This window comes from Rhinatrema bivittatum, chromosome 7 (genome assembly GCF_901001135.1).
Source record: "Rhinatrema bivittatum chromosome 7, aRhiBiv1.1, whole genome shotgun sequence".
NCBI lineage: Eukaryota > Metazoa > Chordata > Amphibia > Gymnophiona > Rhinatrematidae > Rhinatrema > Rhinatrema bivittatum.
The window spans coordinates 37,070,784-37,091,569 of record NC_042621.1 but is presented as its reverse complement, the minus strand read 5'-3'; the positions used below and the strand labels follow the sequence as shown (position 1 = coordinate 37,091,569).

The 20,786-nt window shown below is 44.8% G+C and overlaps 1 protein-coding gene across 6 annotated transcripts in view; it reads left to right on the top strand.

The window, feature by feature from the left end:
* The first annotated feature begins 7,970 nt into the window (after positions 1–7,970).
* Positions 7,971–20,786, top strand: part of IST1 (IST1 factor associated with ESCRT-III) — a 60,712-nt gene continuing 47,896 nt past the window's right edge. For 3 of the 6 annotated variants that reach the window (XM_029608263.1, XM_029608261.1, XM_029608260.1), the window contains exons 1-3: positions 8,145–8,361; positions 9,324–9,504; positions 9,586–9,673. In XM_029608263.1, coding sequence (XP_029464123.1) covers positions 8,274–8,361; positions 9,324–9,504; positions 9,586–9,673 — 357 coding nt within the window. In that variant the 5' untranslated portion in view covers positions 8,145–8,273. The other 3 variants (XM_029608257.1, XM_029608259.1, XM_029608258.1) reach the window with 3 other exon arrangements.

Sequence of the window (20,786 nt, the reverse complement as noted above, 5' to 3'; positions counted from 1 at the left end):
TGACTGCCTAACCACATCTTCTGGCAATGAATTCCAGAGCTTAATTGTGCAGTGAAAAAGAATTTTCTCTGATTTCCTAAATTTATGGAGTGCCACCTAGTCCTTGTATTATCTGAAAGAGTAAATAACCAATTCACATTTGCCCATTCAAATCCTTTCATGATTTTATAGACCTCTATCATATCCCCCCCCCCCCCCCCCCCCCCCCCCCAGCTGTCTCTTGTCCAGCCCTAACCTCTTTAACCTTTCTCCTCATATGGGAACCATTCCATGCCCTTTATCATTTTGGTCACCCTTCTCTATTCCTTTTCCAGTGCAACTATATCTTTTTTGAGATGCGGTGACCAGAACTATACGCAGTACACAAGGTGCGGTCTCACCATGGAACGATACAGAGGCATTATGACATTTTCCATTGTATTCACCATTCCCTTCCTAATAATTCCTAACATTCTGTTTGCTTTTTTTTACTGCTGCAGCACACTGGGCTGACGATTTCAATGTATTATCCACTATGACGCCTAGCTCTTTTTCCTGGGTGGTCGCTCCTAAAATGGAACCTAACATTGTGTAACTACAGCAAGGGTTATTTTTCCTTATATGCAACATCTTGCACTTGTCCACATTAAATTTCATCTGCCATTTGGATGCCCAATCTTCTAGTCTCGCAAGGTCCTCCTGCAATGTATCACAATCCGCTTGTGATTTAACTACTCTGAATAATTTTGTATCATCTGCACTCATCATATTCCTTTCCAGCTCATTTATAAATATATTGAAAAGCACCAGTCCAAGTACATATCCCTGAGGCAGTCCACCGTTTACCTTTTTCCACCTAGAAAAATGACCATTTAGTCCTACTCTCTGTTTCCTGTCTTTTAACTAGGTTGCAATCTACTGAAGGACATCATCTCCAAGCCCATGACTTTTTAGACGCTTCTCAAGAGGGACTTTGTTAAAAGCCTTCTGAAAATGCAAATACACTTCATCTACCAGTTTGCCTTTAACCATATGTTTATTAACCCCTTCAAAAAACTAGTGGATTTGTGAGGCAAGATTTCTCTTGGGTAAATCCATGCTGGCTGTGTCCCCTTTAAACCATGTCTATCTATATGGTCTGTGATTTTGATCTTTAGAATAGTTTCCACAATTTTTCCTGGCACTGAAGTCAGGCTCGCCAGGCTATAGTTTCCCAGATCACCCCTGGAGCCCTTTTTAAATATTGGAGTTACATTGGCTACACTCCAGGCCTCAAGTACAATGGACAGAGGAAGGAGGCCAACTATTTATGGTCCAGGGTACTAATATGTAGACATTAGGGGAAAAGTACAGGATTGCTTCTACGGCCAACTCCAAAGCAAAGACATTCAAGCAGCATTGTTTGAATAATCAATCCCATAAAAATATTACTAGCAGTAATTTTGTTACAGGTTTGATAGTTGCTTGATTTTGATAGTAAATATTACTACCATTGGCATAGGGCTTGGAGGTAACCTGCATGGAGCAGCAGTTACTACCATAAGAAATCTGCTGGGCAGACTGGATGGATCACTTGGTCTTTTTCTGCCATCATTACTGTTTAATAAGCAGAGTTGCTTACCTGTAACAGGTGTTCTCACAGGACAACAGGATGTTAGTCCTCACATATGGGTGACATCACAGGATGGAGCCCAATCACGGAACACTTTTGTCAAAGTTTCTAGAACTTTGACTGGCACCTACTGGGCATGCCCAGCAATGCCCTGACGCTGCAACCAGCAGGGGTCCCCCTTCAGTCTCGTCTTATAGTAAAAAGTACATGCGAAAAATAAAATAAGAAAACATACGCGAACCCAACTCCGCGAGGTGGCGGGTGGGTTTTGTGAGGACTAACATCCTGCTGTCCTGTGAGAACACCTGTTACAGGTAAGCAACTCTGCTTTCTCACAGGACTAGCAGGATGGTAGACCTCATGTTATGGAGATGGAGGCCTTGAGCATGGGAAAGCTCAGAGGGCTTCGCATCTGTTGGGAAGCGCTAGGAGAGCGGTTCCACTTACCAGAGGAATGTGTGTTCTTGGACCACGGCTCGACCCCAGAGGAACTCACTACGGCCCCCATACCCTGCAAGGGTCCCTGTCGGGGTTGAGGTGCTTCCATAATTATCTCATAATGTTAAAAAGCATCTCAGGACAGCAGTGTAGTACACACCCCGTTTTCCAGCTGGGACATCGCCCGCAGCAGGAGGATCATATGATAATATTGTATCGAGAGGTGGTCTGGTTTCTGTGAAAGCCAAGCCGCCTCGCTTCTCTGAGACCGGGACGGTCGGATTGTTTGTAAACAGACACTTACTAAGTGTGTATGACATTTGGCAATTAGGGAGAGTAAAGGGTATGAAGTTCTCATCTCCCCTACGATCTAATCCCTGGTCCCTCCCTTATTGAGTCAGGGCTTTTAAATCGACAAATATCTTTGTGATAGCACAGGGAGGAATCACTATCTGCAAATGTAGTACAAAAGACTGACCTTCCTGAATGTGGTTTGCCTCCACCAACTTGCAAAATGCAGTCTCTTGGCTAGCCCTTATCCTATAAGGATCTGCCATTCTATATTAATATTGAATTTTTTTATTATAGGTAATATCACTTTATTGGAAATTAAAATTCCTATTTTATTTTTCCCTAGATATTACTTATCTTTCTAAAGGGGTCCCATCTTGGATGCCATGTCAGTGAGTCAGGATATGCTCTGCTCCTATCCTACCTTTTCATAAGACCCTCCAGCCCTAAGAGAAGGAGTTTATTTTTTAGAGGTGAGAGTTCCCCAATAGAGTTATTTAGAGAAATAAACCAGACTAGATGTATAAAAATAAGTCTCTTTATTCAGATAACAGTTATCTTATTAGCTTATGAAGTGTTATACTTCTCGAATCTTATCTTAATCAAACAATACAGAGCTATAAGTATAAGTATGATAACAATAGTTACTGCAACTATAGCAATCATAAATATCTACTAAAGACATTTTTCTTGTAAAATAAATGCTTTCTAGTACATGATTAGCTAATGCTAGCTAGGTTAATTATATTAGCTAGAGTTAATTATACTAGCTAGGTTTCTCGTATGCAGAAATAACTTATAATTAAAAGCTTACCAATATCATGAAGCGTTTAGCCCTTTAAAGTCTCTCTGGTGGTCAGTCAGGTTTTCTTGCTCTGCTCCCTGTACTGTTCTTAACAGGGGTTTAAATAGACAGAATAGCCAGGTCGATGGGGGCTCAGATTTTGAAGCCCCCCCCCAAGGACAAAGATAACAAGGATAGCCAGGTAGGGGCTAGTCTGTATTCCTAACTGTAAGAAAGCTACGTTTCTTATACTTTTGAGCCTCCAAGGACACAAGTGACTGAAGTTGGACGGCAACCCAGTTGAGGCCCTTTTCTAGTGGAAAAGTGCAGGGCGTATGAAAAAGCAATTCTTATGCTTCAATATTAACTTGATCTAACTGGCTACAACTGGCTAACTCTTTGCATGGCTGAAAAGAAACATTTTTCTAACAAAGAAACACTTTTTTGACATGTCCTTTTTCATGGAAAATCTTTTATTATAAATTCATAATTTGAAATTGTGTGTGGAGATGGCCATGGTGGGAGGAAGGCTGGGCACAAAGCTGTAAGATTCACTTAGGGTGACTTATAACCCTTGCACTGACCTGGATTAGAAAAAGAATATAAATAAAATTAAATTTAAAAAAACACAGAATGAGGAAGGGCCAGCACAGGGCTGCAAAAACGTAAGCACTTGCTCTGCACGGCAATACTCTGTGGTGACACACTGGCTGGGTTCCCGACCTTCCCCCATGAAAAGAGACCCCACACATTGGGGCCATGTGGTGATGTAATGGTAGGGGAGAAAAGAGAAGGCACAGGGGAGACAACACAAATGCATTGGCTCCCGAGTGCCAGAGACCCTCACTATGCCTCTGAGACAGACACATTCCCAGAATACGAGGCATCCGCTTGCTAAAAGCTTCTCAAAACAGTGGCAGCTTTAAAGTGCCGACAGGTCCCTGCTGCTCTTCCTCATCCTGTGAAGGGAACCAGGGGAACTCACTCTCTCACCATGTCCGTTCCCACCATGCCAGTAATACTATGACCTGGGAAATAAGAGCAGCGGGAGGTGATGAGACACCTAAGGAAAGGAGGAGAGAACATTCACAGGGGAAAAGGAGGTGGAGAGGAAAGGGGGAAGATGCTCACAGATCAGACAGGCTGCTGAAAGTGGAAACTCACAATAATAACGGGAGATTGTAATTAACCCAATGGGGAGAGTCTAATCGGCCTGGAAGATATCTTTGAATCTTCTAAAGCAGGAGTGCTTGTGATTAGTGAGGAGGGGGTAGATCTATTAGGGGTGTCAGCAGTCCTGGCCTAGGTGGGCTGTGGTAAATGCAGGACTCCTCCACCGAGGAAGCTCCACTGCTGCCTTACCCACAGGCTGAGCAGCAATTGACAGTGATGCTGAAGGCGTGTTAATGCTTTAGATCAGAGCTTCTCAACCTATTTTATATCAAGGCACACGTTCAAGTTTGTTTGATCCTTGTGGCGCACTGAACCAAATTTTATAATGTCACATTAGCTGCTGGTCACTGGTCATGTGACTTTGAAAATGTCAGGAAATGTACTGTAAATTTCACAGAACAGCACTAACATCCCTCCCAAAGGGTCTAAGCAAACAGCACTCTTTTTCTCTCTAAACCCAATCCCAATCTCATTGTCCCTAACACCCAGTGTTCCCTTTAAAGATTGGCTTGCTCTGTGAAAAGGTTTTGGTTACATTAGCCTGAGAGCACTGTTTTCATTGATACAAAACACCTATTAATTTTATGCTCACACCAACTCAATACTTAAACGGGAACATTGGCTAAATCCACCCCTTGCTTTAAATAATTATCTAATATCTACTAACAGCAATGAAAATAAAATGTGTATGAAAAAATATTTTCAGCAATAATATTCCAAACCATTTTCGGCATGCAAGAGCAAACTTTTGTTAGATAGAAATGGATGCCATAATTCTATAAAAGCTAGTAATAAGTACTATTATTTTCACAGCAGGAATTAGTTACACAAGACAGAACCTCACCAAAACAAATCAGAAAGGCCATAAAGTATACATAGAAATGTGCCAGTACAACAATGAAAAAACAGAAATAAAGTAATAAAAGATACAAAATATTCATAATAATAAAATCATACTAACAAAAAGAATAAATGCTAAAACAGTTGATGAACATACAATAATTTTAAAATACTTGTTATAAATTCCCCACAACACCAATAAAATATCTAAAAACACCATCCAATAATTAAAATAAAAATGATTTTAAAAACTTCTGCTCTCCATAACTGTGATCTTTTGATTTCCAGTCACCCTGAGTTTGTCGTGGATTGGGGGAGGGAAGGCCAAACAAACTCTTCTCTCACTTATGCACACTAATATATTCATTCTCTCACACACTCCCTCTCTCATATACATGCTTATGTTCTCACACATACTCAAGCTCTCTCTCCCTCAGATACATTGTGTGTGTATGCCTGTGAACGACTGCATGTGGCACATGCTCACACAGGCACCCTCACAAGCAGGCTCCCAATCTCTCTCTCACACACGCAGGCACGTTCACAAGCAGGCTCCCGATCTCTCTCTCACACACTCAGGCACGCTCACAAGCAGGCTCCCGATCTCTCTCTCACACACTCAGGCACGCTCACAAGCAGGCTCCAGATCTCTCTCTCACACACTCAGGCACGCTCACAAGCAGGCTCCCGATCTCTCTCACACACACGCAGGCACGCTCACAAGAAGGCTCCCGATCTCTCTCTCTCACACACGCAGGCACGCTCACAAGCAGGCTCCCGATCTCTCACACACACGCAGGCACGCTCACAAGAAGGCTCCCGATCTCTCTCTCACACACGCAGGCACGCTCACAAGAAGGCTCCCGATCTCTCTCTCTCTCACACACGCAGGCACGCTCACAAGCAGGCTCCCGATCTCTCTCACACACACGCAGGCACGCTCACAAGAAGGCTCCCGATCTCTCTCTCACACACGCAGGCACGCTCACAAGAAGGCTCCCGATCTCTCTCTCTCTCTCACACACACGCAGGCACGCTCACAAGCAGGCTCCCGATCTCTCTCACACACACGCAGGCACGCTCACAAGAAGGCTCCCGATCTCTCTATCACATACGCAGGCACGCTCACAAGAAGGCTCCCGATCTCTCTCTCACACACGCAGGCACTCTCACAAGCAAGCTCCCGATCTCTCTCTCACACATGTAGGCACGCTCACAAGCAGGCTCCCGATCTCTCTCTCACACATGTAGGCACGCTCACAAGCAGGCTCCCGATCTCTCTCACACACACGCAGGTGTAACCGTCTCTTTTTAGTAAGTAAGGAGGTCCAGACAACTGATCCGTAAAGATAGACTTTTATTGCCAGCAAGATGCAGCTAAGACAAAGGCTCAGTACAACTGCATGCCCCTCCCCTCCAGGAGCAGACTCTTATGCACTTTACAGTTCTTATCTTTTACACATGCGTTCTAAGCATTGCTGAGCAAGCATATTCCAGCTGAAGGGGCTACTGACCCCCTCCCTAGACACCCTGGAACTTTCGTGAAACTTCTCCCATGTTCTGCAGGAGAGGCTGCTGGGACTTGCAGTTCTGGAAAGGAATTCGCGAGTCTGCAGTAATACAGCCCATCACATAATACATCCATTGTTCTAATCTAGGTTACAGCAGTGAAAGCTTATCAGAGAATAAGAACAGCGAAGCCAAAAAATGAAAATGTGCAATGTGCTGACAGAGAGTTTCTCAATGTCCTAATTACAGCTGTATTGCAGACTGTAAGTAAACCCGTCATGAAGCAGGGAATTCTGGTACATGAAGTCCTTTGTCAGGTTGAAGCGTTCAGACCCCTTCACAGGCACGCTCACAAGAAGGCTCTCGATCTCTCTATCACACACGCAGGCACGTTCACAAGCAGGCTCCCGATCTGTCTCTCACACACGCAGGCACGTTCACAAGCAGGCTCCCGATCTCTCTCTCACACACGCAGGCACGCTCACAAGAAGGTTCCCGATCTGTCTCTCACACACGCAGGCACGTTCACAAGCAGGCTCCCGATCTCTCTCTCACACACGCAGGCACGCTCACAAGAAGGTTCCCGATCTCTCTCTCACACACGCAGGCACGTTCACAAGCAAGCTCCCGATCTCTCTCTCACACACGCAGGTACGCTCACAAGCAGGCTCCCGATCTCTCTCACACACACGCAGGCACGCTCACAAGCAAGCTCCCGATCTCTCTCTCACACATGTAGGCACGCTCACAAGCAAGCTCCCGATCTCTCTCTCACACATGTAGGCACGCTCACAAGCAGGCTCCCGATCTCTCTCACACACACGCAGGCACGCTCACAAGCAAGCTCCCGATCTCTCTCTCACACATGTAGGCACGCTCACAAGCAAGCTCCCGATCTCTCTCTCACACATGTAGGCACGCTCACAAGCAGGCTCCCGATCTCTCTCACACACACGCAGGTACGCTCACAAGCAGGCTCTCTCTCACACACACAGGTATACTCACAAATAGGCTCCTGATTTCTAATGCATAATTGTGCCTCTGCTCATGCTTCAGCCTTGTGGACCGGGGGGGGGGGGGGGGAAGCTTCAACAACTGCGTTTCTGGCTTTTTTTTTTTTCTTCAGCCCCGCCGGCGGCCTGCAGCGGGACCTCTCTTTCTTTTTGTCCCACAGGTCTGGGCAGGATTTCTTTATTTTGGCCCTGCCGGCCTAGGCTCATGCGGCGGCCCGTCTCTTTCTTTGCTTTCTTTTTTTTTTTTTTAATACTTCATCTTTGCCGGCAGCCTGTAACTACATAGCTCCCTCCTCTCGCTTGCTCCATCTCAGCTGTGTGCGTGCTGCTTGCCACTAGCGAAGCTGCGTTGCACGTTCGGCGGGGCCTTCCTATTGGAAGGCGGGCTGCCGCGGTGGCAAGACGACATTGGTTGATAGGAGCATCGCAAGCAAGGTAGGCTTCGGGAGGAAGTCAAGTTAAGGCTGCAGTGCAACATTACCGGGTGAGAAAGGAGGGGGTAAGGGAGACAACAATGGCAGGCCGGTTGAACAGCTCTGCTTTAGCTAATTGTTAACGCGGCGTTTTCTGTTGACCTTGATTTATTGTTTTTCTCAACAGAGCACCGACCTTGTTCCGCTAGGACGTGGAAAACATGCTGGGATCGGGATTTAAGGCGGAACGCCTACGGGTTAATCTGCGCCTTGTTATTAATCGTCTCAAACTCCTGGAGAAGAAGAAAAGTGAGTGATACGGTTTGGGGAAGGGAGAGTGCAGGTGATACTGCGTCAGGGAGCGCCCTGATCTTGCTTTGTTGTAAGGCGACAGTACGTTGTGTCCCTGGGTGGTTAGGCGGAAGAAGGAAAGCCCTGAGCGGTGAGTATCGGCGGAAGCGCTAGGCCTAGGGCGCCGCCCATTAGGGGGCGCGGGCGGTAGCGGCGGAGAGGAGTGGGGGTTCGAATCTCCACTCTTCTTTGCCGCCGCGGAGGGAGGGGGCGGCGCAAGGCATAAGGCACCTAATCCCCTTGCACCGGCCCTCGGACTCCAGATCTCCTGACGTGAGAGGCAAGCTACCTTGGGGAGGGAGACCGGAAACATTGGGACAGTGCAAAACTGTGAGGTCCCAGGCCCTGTAGCTCCTCCCCCCCCCCCCTTTTACACCTCTGTTTATAGGAGAAGTGCACAGGAGGAGGGGGAAAAGTAGTCAAAAGGACTCTTGTATTGTTCTCCATTCCAGCAGCCTAGCTTTGGAGAAAGGAAGATGGTCCCATGGCAGCTGCAGGACTTTTCTTCAGTGACCAGCTAGAGGAGCTCTACCTGCTCAAAATAGTGCAGAGAAGGGCCAGTAGAGAGTACCAGAAGTACTATAATTTTGAGCTTAGAAACTAACAAGGAAATTTTAAGTGCTCATGCAACCCAGTGCCTTGAAAATTTCCAACTGTGGTCTGACATGGTCTGAAAGAGATTGGTGAGCCCTGGGAGTTTCTCAACAATGATGGGGACCCAGATGCTCCCAGGAGGTATGTGATTACTGGCTGGTGTGAGGCTGAGGGTTTTGGTAGGAGGATGACCCAGTTGTTTGTGAGCAGCTGGATGGGAGTTTGGGTATCCCCAGGTTGAGGCTTCAGATCTGCTTAGTATTGATAAGAGGGGTGAAGCCTTTTGCCTCCCGGACCTGCAAGTCATGCTTTGTTTTGTACCACAGCTGAGCTAGCCCAGAAGGCAAGGAAGGAGATAGCGGATTATCTGTCAGCAGGTAAAGATGAACGGGCTCGGATCCGTGTGGAGCATATCATCCGTGAGGATTACTTGGTGGAAGCAATGGAGATCCTGGAGCTGTATTGTGATCTTCTGCTGGCTCGATTTGGCTTGATTCAGTCCATGAAGTAAGGTCTTTAGCATTGGGAGATCAAGAAAGGAAAGCTTGTTTTCAGAGTTTCTGATGTCTGTTTTTGTACTCTGTTTAGAGAACTGGACCCTGGTCTGGGTGAAGCAGTATCTACCTTGATTTGGGCAGCACCCCGACTTCAGGCTGAAGTGGCTGAACTGAGAATAGTGAGTAGACTGACCTGACATTGTCTAGGTTGTGGTATCTGTATCATGTGGAGATGAAAGACAAAAATTTAAAATGGAAGTTGATAAGCTAAAAATAGAAAACTGTCTTTTTTTGTGATGGTTAAGTGATAGAAATCTGTGTTATAATCTGTGCTCTCATTAACATTTCATTTCTTCCTTATATCGTTTCCCTCATCTCTTCTTTCTCTTAAATCTGCCAGTTCCAATCTCTTCATTCTCAATTGTAGTTAGATGATTGGTTAGGAGGACCAGAGAAACATGGAGAGCCATCCTTCTAGCTCTGGATATGGTAACTTGAAAATTATACTGTGAATCTATAGTTGGTTCAGCAGAGAAAAAGATTCTTTCTGAGCCCCAAATTTGTGATCAGCTGAATGATAGCTGAGTTGAAGAAAAGGACCAGAGGGACTGTTGCTCTGGTCCTTTTTCTTCCCCTCAATCATTTTCTGCTACTGGATACTTTCTGTGCTTATATAGTACTACAGCTCCCAGCATTCCATGTGTTACAAGAACTGAGGGTTACTAATGTTGGAGTGAACTATGCATCCCAACAGTTGTATTGATGAGAGAAGAGATTTCAAGTGAGAAGATTCAACCAAAGGCAATTTGTCTTTGGACATTTTTTGTCTTTGAGATATATGATTTAAATAGTAGGTAATTTTGTGTTGGTAAAATTTAGGGTGTGTTCTGTATTTTGTTTTGTTTTTTATACTTTTTATTTTTTGTAGAGATGAAATTGCGTTTTTCAAAGTTATTTGGGTTTTTAATAATTGTGCTAACTTTCATCTGCTTTTTTAAAAAATTAATTTATTGTATTGCACTGTTGGAGAATTTGGGGAATTTAGTGTTTTACTCACTCTATTTTATAACTAAAATATTTCAATTTATCCGTGTCAACTAAAAAGCAGAATGTAAATACAAACAAAAAACACATTTTGAAGTGTTTGTATGCTAATGCCAGAAGTCTAAGAAGTACGATGGAAGAATTAGTGTAAAGCAGTGAATAATGACAGGCTTAATTAGCATCTCAGAGACATGGTGGAAAGAGGATAACCAGAGAGAGAGTGCTATACCAGGGTACAAGTTATATCGCAATGACAGAGGGGAGCATCTTGGTGGTGGGGTGGCACTTTGTCTGGGTAGGCATAGAGTCCAAAAGGATAAAGATCCTGCTTGAGAGTAAATGCACAATCCATTTCTTTATGGGTAGAAATCCCTTGTGTTAGGGAAGAGTATAGTGATAGTGTACCACCGTCCACCTGGCCAAGATGGTGAGATGGACAGTGAAATGTTAAGAGAAGTTAGGGAAGCTAAATCGGGGACCTGCTCTCCAGGAGGTGTATTGTCCTCTCGCACCGAGGATGTCTCTCACAGGGCTTCTGCCAAGGAGGGAAGGGTCAGGTCAGCCATCATAGTTGGTGATTTGATTTAGAATGTAGACAGCTTGGTAACATGCCTACCTGATGCGAAGGTAGCAGACCTCATGCATCACCTAGATAGGATTTTAGTCAGTGCTGGGGAGGAGCCAGCTGTCATGGTACATGTGGGCACTAATGACATAAGAATGTGGGAGGGAGGTTCTGGAAGCCAAATTTAGGCTCTTAAGTAGAAAGCTGAAATCCAGAACCTCCAGGGTAGTAGCATTCTCTGAAATGCTCCACGCGCAGGTCCCAAAGGCAGGCAGAGCCTCGGAATCTCAATGCATGGATGAGACGATGGTGCAAGGAAGAGGTATTCGGTTTTGTAAGGAACTGGGCAACTTTTTTGGGGAAGGGGGGAGTCTTTTTTTTTTTTTTTTTTTTTTCCCGAAGAGATGGGCTTCACCTTAACCAGGGTGGAACCAGACTGCTGGTGCTAACCTTTAAAAAGGAAATAGAACAGCTTTTAAACTAGAATAAAGGGGAAAGCCTACAGTCTCTCAGCAGCGCATGGTTCGGAGGGAGGTATCTTCAAAGGATACCAATGAAGCATTAGAGATGGGGCATCCCAACAGAGAGGTTCCACTAATAATAAAGTAGTCCAAATGCCTATAATTAAACTCACCTGAGGTAAAAAAAAAATTCCAATTTATCCCTGACAACTGAAAAGCAGAATGTAAATACAAACAAAAAACACACTTTGAAATCTTTGTATGCTAATGCCAGAAGTCTAAGAAGTAAGATGGGAGAATTAGTGTATAGCAGTGAATGATGACATAGACTTACTTGGCATCTCAGAGACATGGTGGAAAGAGGATAACCAGTGGGATAGTGCTATACCGTGGTACAAATTTATAGCGCAATGATAGGAACATCTTGGTGGCACTTTGTCCAGAATGGCACAGTCCAACAGGATGAGCATGAGACTAAAGGTACAATCAAATCTTTATGGGTAGAAATCCCTTGAGTGTTGGGGAAGAGAATAGTGATAGGAGTTTTTACTGTCCACCTGGTCAAAATGGTGAGATGGACAGTAAAATGCTAAAAGAAATTAGGGAAGCTAACCAAACTGGTAGTGCAATAATAATGGGAGATTTCAATTACCCCAATATATTGACTGGGTAAATGTAACATCTAGACATGTTAGAGAGAGACAGTTCCTGGATGGTATAAATGACAGTTTTATGAAGCAATTGGTTCAGGAACTGACGAGAGAGGGAGCAATTTTAGATCTAATTCTCAGTGGAATGCAGGATTTGGTGAGAGAGGTAATGGTGGTGGGGCCGCTTGACAACAGTGATCAAATTTGAATTAATGACTGGAAGGGGGACAGTATGTTTGTCCATGGCTCTAGCACTAAACTTTCAAAAGGGAAACTTTGATAAAATGAGAAAAATAGAAAAAAACTGAAAGTACAGCTACAAAGGTAAAAAGTGTGTAAGAGGTGTGGACATTGTTTAACAAAAAACCATCCTAGAAGCACAGTCCAAATGTATTCCATGCATTAAGGAAGGTAAAACGATTACCGGCATGGTTAAAAGGTGAGGTGAAAGAGGCTATTTTAGCCAAAAGGTCTCCATTCCAAAAATTGGAAGAAGGATCTATGCGAAGAAAATAGGATGAAGTATAAGCGCTGGTAAGTTAAATGTAAGATATTGATAAGACAGGCTAAGAGGTAATTTGAAAAAAGTTGGTCGTAGAGGCAAAAACTCACAAAAACTTTAAAAAATATATCCAAAGCAGCCTGCGAGGGAGTCAGTTGGACCATTAGATGATCTAGGAGTTAAAAGAGCTCTTGGAGAAGGCCATCGCGGAAAGATTCAACTATTTCTTTGCTTCGGTGTTTACTGAAGAGGATTTTGAGGAGATAACCTTCTCCGGAATGGGTTTCATGGGTAATGATTCATATGAACTGAACCAAATCATGGTGAACCTAGAAGATATGGTAGGCCTGATTGACAAACTGAAGAGTAGTAAATCACCTGGACTGGATGGTATACACCTCAGAGTTCTGAAGGAACTCAAATGAAATTTCAGATTTATTAGTTAAAATTTGTAACCTATCATTAAAATCATCCATTGTACCTGAAGACTGGAGGGTGGCTTTAAAAAGGGCTCCAGGGTCGATGCAGGAAACTACAGACCAGTTAGCCTGAGTTCAGTGCCAGGAAAAATAGTGGAAAGTGTTCTAAAGATCAAAATCACAGAACATATAGAACAAAGTCAGCATGGCTTTACCCAAGGCAAGTCTCGCCTCACAAATCTGCTTCCCTTTTTTGAAGGGGTTAATAAACATGTAGATATAGGTGAACCAGTGGATGTAGTGCATTTGGATTTTCAAAAGGCATTTGACAAAGTTCCTCATGAGAGGCTTCTAAGAAAAGTAAAAAGTCATGGGATAGGTGGCGATGGCCTTTCGTGGATTACAAACTGGTTAAAAGACAGGAAACAGAGTAGGATTAAATGGATAATTTTCTCAGTGGAAAAGGGCATACAGTGGAGTGCCTCGAGGATCTGTACTAGGACCCATGTTTTTTAATATATTTGAAAATGATCTGGAAAGGAATACAATGAGTGAGGTAACCAAATTTGCAGATACAAAATTATTCAAAGTGGTTAAATTACAGGTGGACTGTGATAAATTGCAGGAGGACCTTGAGAGACTGGAAAACTGGGCATCCAGATGGCAGATGAAATTTAATGTGGATAAGTGCAAGGTGATACATATAGGGAAAAATAACCCATGCTATAGTTACACAATGTTAGGTTCCATATTAAGAGCTATAACCCAGGAAAGAGATCTAAGCATCATAGTGGATAATACTTTGAAATCGTTGGCTCAATGTGCTGTGGCAGTCAAAAAAGCAAACAATGTTAGGAATTATTAGGAAAGGAATGGTTAATAAAACGGAGGGTGTCATAATGCCTCTGTATCGCTCCATAGTGAACCCACACCTTGAATACTGTGTACAGTTCTGGTTGCCGCATCTCAAGAAAGAGATAGTTGTGCTGGAGAAGGTACAGAGAAGAATGACCAAAATGATAAAGGGAATGGAACTGCTCCCCTATGAGGAAAGACTAAAGAGGTTAGGGCTGTTCAGCTTGGAGAAGAGACAGCAGAGGGGGGGGGGATATGATAGACGTTTTAAAATCATGAGGTAAATGTGAATTGGTTATTTACACTTTCTGATAATAGCAGGACTAGGGGGCACTCCATGAAGTTATTTATTTTATTATTTAAGTTATCACTTTTACAATTGGGTAATTAATCTATGCAGTTTACAATTGGTGTTATATATAAAATTACAAAATTAATACAAATTCAAGAGAAAACAATGTACAATGACTATTAGTTAAAACATAAATTGAGATATATAAAAATCCTAAAACTGTAACTGTGATCTTACAGGCAATGGAGCAAAAATGTTTTACGAGCTTTCCTAAAATCTTTAATATTTGATACTAGACTAATATCTTCAGTTAGAGTTCCGTAAAACCGGACCAGCAACTGAGAATGCTCGCTTACAAGTCAGGTCCAGTCTTGCTGTCTTGATTGTGGGCACTTCAGGGATGCATTTGTCTATAGAAGGTAATTGTCGAGAAGGTTTATAAAGCCTTAGCATTGAACATAGCCAGACTGATGGATTGTAGATTAAATTGTGAATGATAACGAGAACTTTGTATTAAACACTGTATGATATTGGCAGCCTATGCAGAGATTGTAGCATTGGTGTAACATGATCTTTACAAGATAAGTTATATAATAAGCGAGCGGCTGAGTTCTGAATAAGTTAAAGAGGACAAATGGTCATAGCAGGAAGTCCTAAATGCAATGAGTTCTAGTAATCAAAGCCTGATAAAATTAAAGCTTGGACTTGCAGAACAAAAATCAGAAGGGAATAGCAGAGGCTTGAGTTTCTTTAAAATTTGTAATTTGAAAAGATATATATATATATATATTTATTTTTTTTTACAATTGCAGAAATATTGTTTGACATAGACAATTTAGAGTCCATGAGTACACCAAAGTTACTAGCACAATTTGTTATAGGGATTGTGTGGTTTTCAAAAGTGAAATTGTCTGGAGGACAGTGTGTAGAATCTGGAACTGTGGATAAGAAAAGCAGTTAGGTTTTTGAGGCATTCAGTTTTAGTCAATTATGTGATAGCCTAATTTTTATTGTTAGGTACAATTGCAAACATGAAAGTTTTGGACCGTGAACCTAAAAATTGAATAATAAACTGTATATAATCTACGTAAATTTTGAAATTCAAATCAAGACCAGAGAGATGACAAAGGGGAAGAAGGTATATGTTAAAAAGAATGGCGGTATCGATGAGCCTTGAGGTATGCCTGAATTAGTATAGAACCAGTTAGAGTTGGCATCACCAAGGGTAACTTTGTGGACAGTTAGCCAGAAAAGATTGAATCCATTGTAAGACAGAAACGAATATTCCTGTGTGTTCAAGGTTTGAGAGGAGGATTTCATAATTTAGCATATCTAATGCAGCAAAAATGTCTAAAAGTACCAATATATAATCCACGTTAGTATCAAAACCTCTAAGTATTGTATCAAAAGATGATATAAGAAGGGATTCGGTGCTGTATCCCTTTCTGAAACCGTATTGATTAGGGTGCAAAATATTATCATATATGTAATCAGAGAATTGTTTGAGAACGAAAGATTCAATAATTTTAGCAATTGGAAGGAAGTGTAGCAATGGGGCGATTAATTAGAATCAAGTTCCCTGTACATACCCGGATCAGTCCAAACCACTGGTTATGCCTCCCTTCCAGCAGATGGAGACAGAAAAAAAGCTGAAAGGCACCCCCTCTTAGCCTGGTGTGCCACCTGCGATCCTTCAGTATTTCTCTGTCTCCAGCAGATAAAGGTGGCAGAACCTGCGGGCCTAATCCTTTTTTAAAAAAAAAGAGGGGTCTTGGTACCTTTCTTTGCCTCAGGCTAGATCAATTAGTTGATAGAGTAGTTTAAAAAAAAAAGTATCTCTATCTTTATTTTTTGCAAAGGAGTACGAATCCTCCCAAGGTGTTCCACACCCCCTTGGTAGTAGGCACGGCTGGGGGCACGGGCCTTTTCTGCCCGGAGACTGTTTCAAGACCCGTGAGTAGGGGAATTTACCGGTGGACCGGTCCCTCCCCCTAGCAGCCCAGAGAAGTTTTCATTCCTCAGGTGGGAGCCTCTGTGTAGCTTGGACCCAGGGACATTTCTTTCCCCTGGTTGATCAGAAGCTATACAAAAAAAAATATATATTTTAGGCTCCCAGGTCTCCGGAGGTATTTTTTTAGTGCAGCTGATTACCTTGTCGCGGTTCAGTTCGCAATGCCGCACGGATCGCGGTGTTCAGCCTGTGGGGAGCCAGCAGCGCGGCTCTCCCCTCATGGCCTCTGCTCCCGATGCATTCCCGGGGAAGAACGCCTACCGACAGCAGGGGAGCGTCCCTCATGCAGTTGCGTGGTGCAGGGAAAAATCTGTCTGCTTGGAGACCTCGGCCTGCCCCGTTCCCAATTTACCACAGGAACGGCAGCCATTTTATCTCCTCCAGGTTCTGACGCGCTGCAAGGCTCGGGGGGAGGGGAATTCCCACCTCAGCTCTCGCCGCTGAATTTTTGAGCCCTGAGAGGCCTCGAGATCTGGGGTTTCCCCCTTGGGGGTCTTAAAGAGACAGCACCCTTTTTCCTCCCAATTTGTGCTTTTGTTGCACAAAGCCTTTATGGAAGCAGAAGCTGATTTAAATTTAAAGGAGCCTCCTTCAGCAAAGGTCCCTAGGCCTGCTGAAGGTCAGGACGCTCCTAGAGTCAGGGTGGTTTGTGCGATTCCGGACGTGGCGGTAGCCCCACTTGCTGACCCTGCCCCCCCCTCCAGATCTCACTTCCCAGGATCCTCCCAACGCAGACACCTCAGATGTTGACAAATCCGCTCCGGTTGAAGGGGCCAATCCGCGGTTGCTCAGATTATTTTGCAGGGAGGAACTGGACCCTTTGATTCCTCATGTGCTGTTGGAACTAGATATTCAGGCTCCGCAGCCAGTGGCTGAGCCTTCCACGGGGGATCCTGTTCTGTCTGGTCTTCGGGCTCCCCCTAAAACCTTCCCTTTTCATCCGATGCACTTACAGCTTATGACCCGGGAATGGGCCAGTCTGTGGGTCAGTAGATCTATGGAGAAGCTTTATCCGCTTCCGGAGGAGTCATTAGATCTCCTTAAGGTTCCTAAGGTAGACGCGGTCATTTCAGCAATCGCCAAGCGCATGACAATCCTGGTTACAGGTGCGGCTGCGCTTAAAGATCTCCAGGATAGGAAGCTGGAGGTTCTTCTCAAAAGGATTTTTGAGGTCTCGGCGCTCGGCGTCAGAGCAGCTGTCTGCAGTAGTCTCAAGCAGAGGGCAACCCATAGATGGGTACAACAGTTGCTCACTGCTTAGGAACTTCCTGAGGCGGAGCAGGCGAAGTGTATGGAGGCGACAGTAGTTTATACCACAGATGCTTTATATGATCTCCATACCTCGTCGTGCACTATATCCTCGGCGGTGTCGGCCAGAAGGCTTCTTTGGCTCCGAAATTGGTCCGCTGATGTCTCCTCCAAGACTCAGTTGGGTTCTTTCCCGTTCAAAGAAAAGCTTTTATTTGGCGATGATCTGGAACATCTCATTAAGTCCTTAGGGGACAATAAACTGTACAAGCTTCCGGAGGACAAGCCTAGACCCTCTAGGACCTTCGGTTCATCTCTGGGTAGTTTTCGGGGGCAGCGCCATTATCATCCGGGCAGAGCTCCGTCCTTTGCTCCTCTGCAGCCGTCAACAAGGTCTCAGGCTTGGGCTCATTCCTTTTGCAGCTGGCTTGTGACGGAACCTCCCAAGGATTCTCTGGCAATACGTCTACCCAATGAAGGTGTGCCGGCCCACTCCTCCGTTCTGGAGATAGGAGGGCATCTCTCTCTGTTTCGCGAGGAATGGGCCAAGATCACCTTGGATCAGTGGGTTCTAGACATCATAGAACATGGTTAAGCTTTAGATTTTGCTCGCCCACTCTGAGACCTTGTTTTGGTGTCTCCCTGCGGGTCTCTGGCAAAGCAGCACGTGGTAAATCAAACCCTGGGTCGATTGAAAACTCTGGGAGCGATTGTTCCAGTTCTGCCGACCGAACGCCGGACAGGCAGGTACTCCATTTATTTCGTGGTCCCCAAAAAGGAGGGATCCTTCTGTCCGATATTGGACTTGAAGAAAGTCAACAGGGTGTTTCGGGTACCTCGCTTTTGCATGGAGACTTTGAGATCAGTCATTGCGGCCGTCCACAAAGGAGAACTTTTCGCCTCGTTGGATCTGATGGAGGCTTATCTTCACATAGGAATCCGAGATCATCATCAGAGGTTTCTGCGGTTCATGATCTTGGGCGAGCATTACCGGTTCCAAGGGTTTCCTTTCGGTTTGGCGATGGCTCCCCGCGTCTTCACCAAGGTGATGGTGGTAGTGGCAGCAGCTCTCAGGAGGGAGGGGATCTTGGTTAATCCCTATTTGGACGACTGGTTCATTCGGGCGAAGTCAGAGGAGCTTTGCAAGAGGGCGGTTCAGTCAGTCTTGCATCGTCTTCGCTCGCTCGGATGGGTCAACAATTTCTCCAAGAGCCAGTTGGTCCCGGCCGAGGTGTTGGATTTCTTGGTAGCACGATTCAATACTGCTGTGGGCAAAGTTTTCCTCTTACAGGAGCGGATATACAAGCTGACGACTTAGATTCGCCGACTGTTGGCCCTCCCGATGCCCAAGGTATGGGACTACTTACAAGTTCTTGGTTCTATGGTGTCTACTCTGGAGTTGGTCCCCTGGGCCTTCGCTCATATGAGGCCTCTGCAGAGGGAGTTACTTTCCCACTGGGATCCCAAGTCGGAAGAGTTCCAGTTACCACTCCTGGATCCCACCAGATCCAGCCTCAGATGGTGGTTAGTTCCGGAACATTTGCGACATGGTGTGGACCTCGAAGACCCTAAGTGGGTGATTGTGACAATGGATGCCAGCCTCTCCGGTTGGGGGGCAATTTACCAATCGCAGTCGGCACAAGGCCAGGAGGCAAAGTGGTCCATAAATTGATTGGAAACGAGAGCGGTCCGTCTGGCTCTGCGCAGTTTTCTCCCTCTCGTCCGGAATCAGGCGGTCCGGATTTTGTCAGACAGTGCGTCGACGGCATATATCAATCGTCAAGGGGGGAGCAAGAAGTCAGCCAGTAGCAGGGGAGGCTGACAAGCTAATGGTATGGGCAGAATGCAATCTGGCCCGACTGGCAGCTTCACACACAGCCGGCGTGGACAACGTGCAGGCGGATTTTCAATCTGGCAGCTCGCTTTTGTCTAGCGGCTTGGCTTATGAAAGGAGACAGTTGACAAAGAAGGGTTATCCAGATTCAGTCATCTCCACCCTCCTACAGGCACGAAAGACTTCTACTTCGCTCACCTTTGTTCAGGTTTGGAAGGTTTTCGATTCATGGTGTAGTGGGTTGAAGGTTTCTCCGGCGATCCACCATCGTGCATATTCTTGCCTACTTACAGGAGGGTTTTGAAGAAGGGGTTGGCGTACAGCTCTAGAGTTCAAGTCGCGGCTCTAGGCTGTTTAAGGGGGAAGGTTGATGGAACATCCCTTGTGGCACATCCTGATGTTGCACGTTTTCTGAAGGGTGCCAAGCATCTAAACCCCCCCCCGGTTCGTCCAGTGTGTCCTTCTTGGAGTTTGAATCTGGTTCTCCGGGGATTATGCGGTCTTCCTTTTGAAACTCTCAAACGAGCTACGTTAAAGTACTTAATGCTTAAGGCTGTTTTCCTCGTGGCTATCTGTTCGGCTAGGCGAATATCTGAGATTCAAGCATTATCCTGCCGGGAACCGTTCCTGCCGTTTTCGGAATCCGGGGTGTCACTCCAAACAGTACTTTCTTTTCTACCAAAAGTAGTGTCAGCGTTTCACTTGAATCAGTCAGTGGAGTTGCCGGCTTTCTCAGATTTAGATCGTGATTCTCCTCAGGCTCACGACTTGAGGAAATTGGATGTCAGGCGGGTTCTCCTGCGGTATTTGGAGGCAACTATGATTTTCGATTGTCGGACCATCTTTTTTTCTTATGGAGTGGTCCTAAAAAGGGGCATAAGGCATCAAAAGCTACCATTGCCCGATGGCTGAAAGAAGCTATTACTTTGGCGTACATATGTCACGGGCGGCTGGTACCGGATTTATTTATTTTATTTAAGACTTTTTTTTTTATATTCAGCCTTCAGCAAATAAATTTGAACAGAAATGGTTTACAACATTGAGCATAAAAATAATAAATACTAAACTTTCATAAAGTGAAAGTAAAAATAAAATAAGTATGAATAAAATTACATACAGGCCGATACAGTACAGTGCGCTCCAGTGGAGCGCACTGTTAACCCGTATTTGGCCATGCATTTTCGACGCGCTAGCTTTACCCCTTATTCGAAAATGCACATCCAACCCCCCGCAACTAATAGCGCCCGCAACATGCAAATGCATGTTGATGGCCCTATTAGTTATTCCCGCGCGATTCAGTAAGTAAAATGTGCAGCTTGGCTGCACATTTTACTTTCAGAAATTAGCGCCTACCCAAAGGTAGGTGCTAATTTCTCTCGGCACCGGGAAAGTGCACAGAAAACAGTAAAAA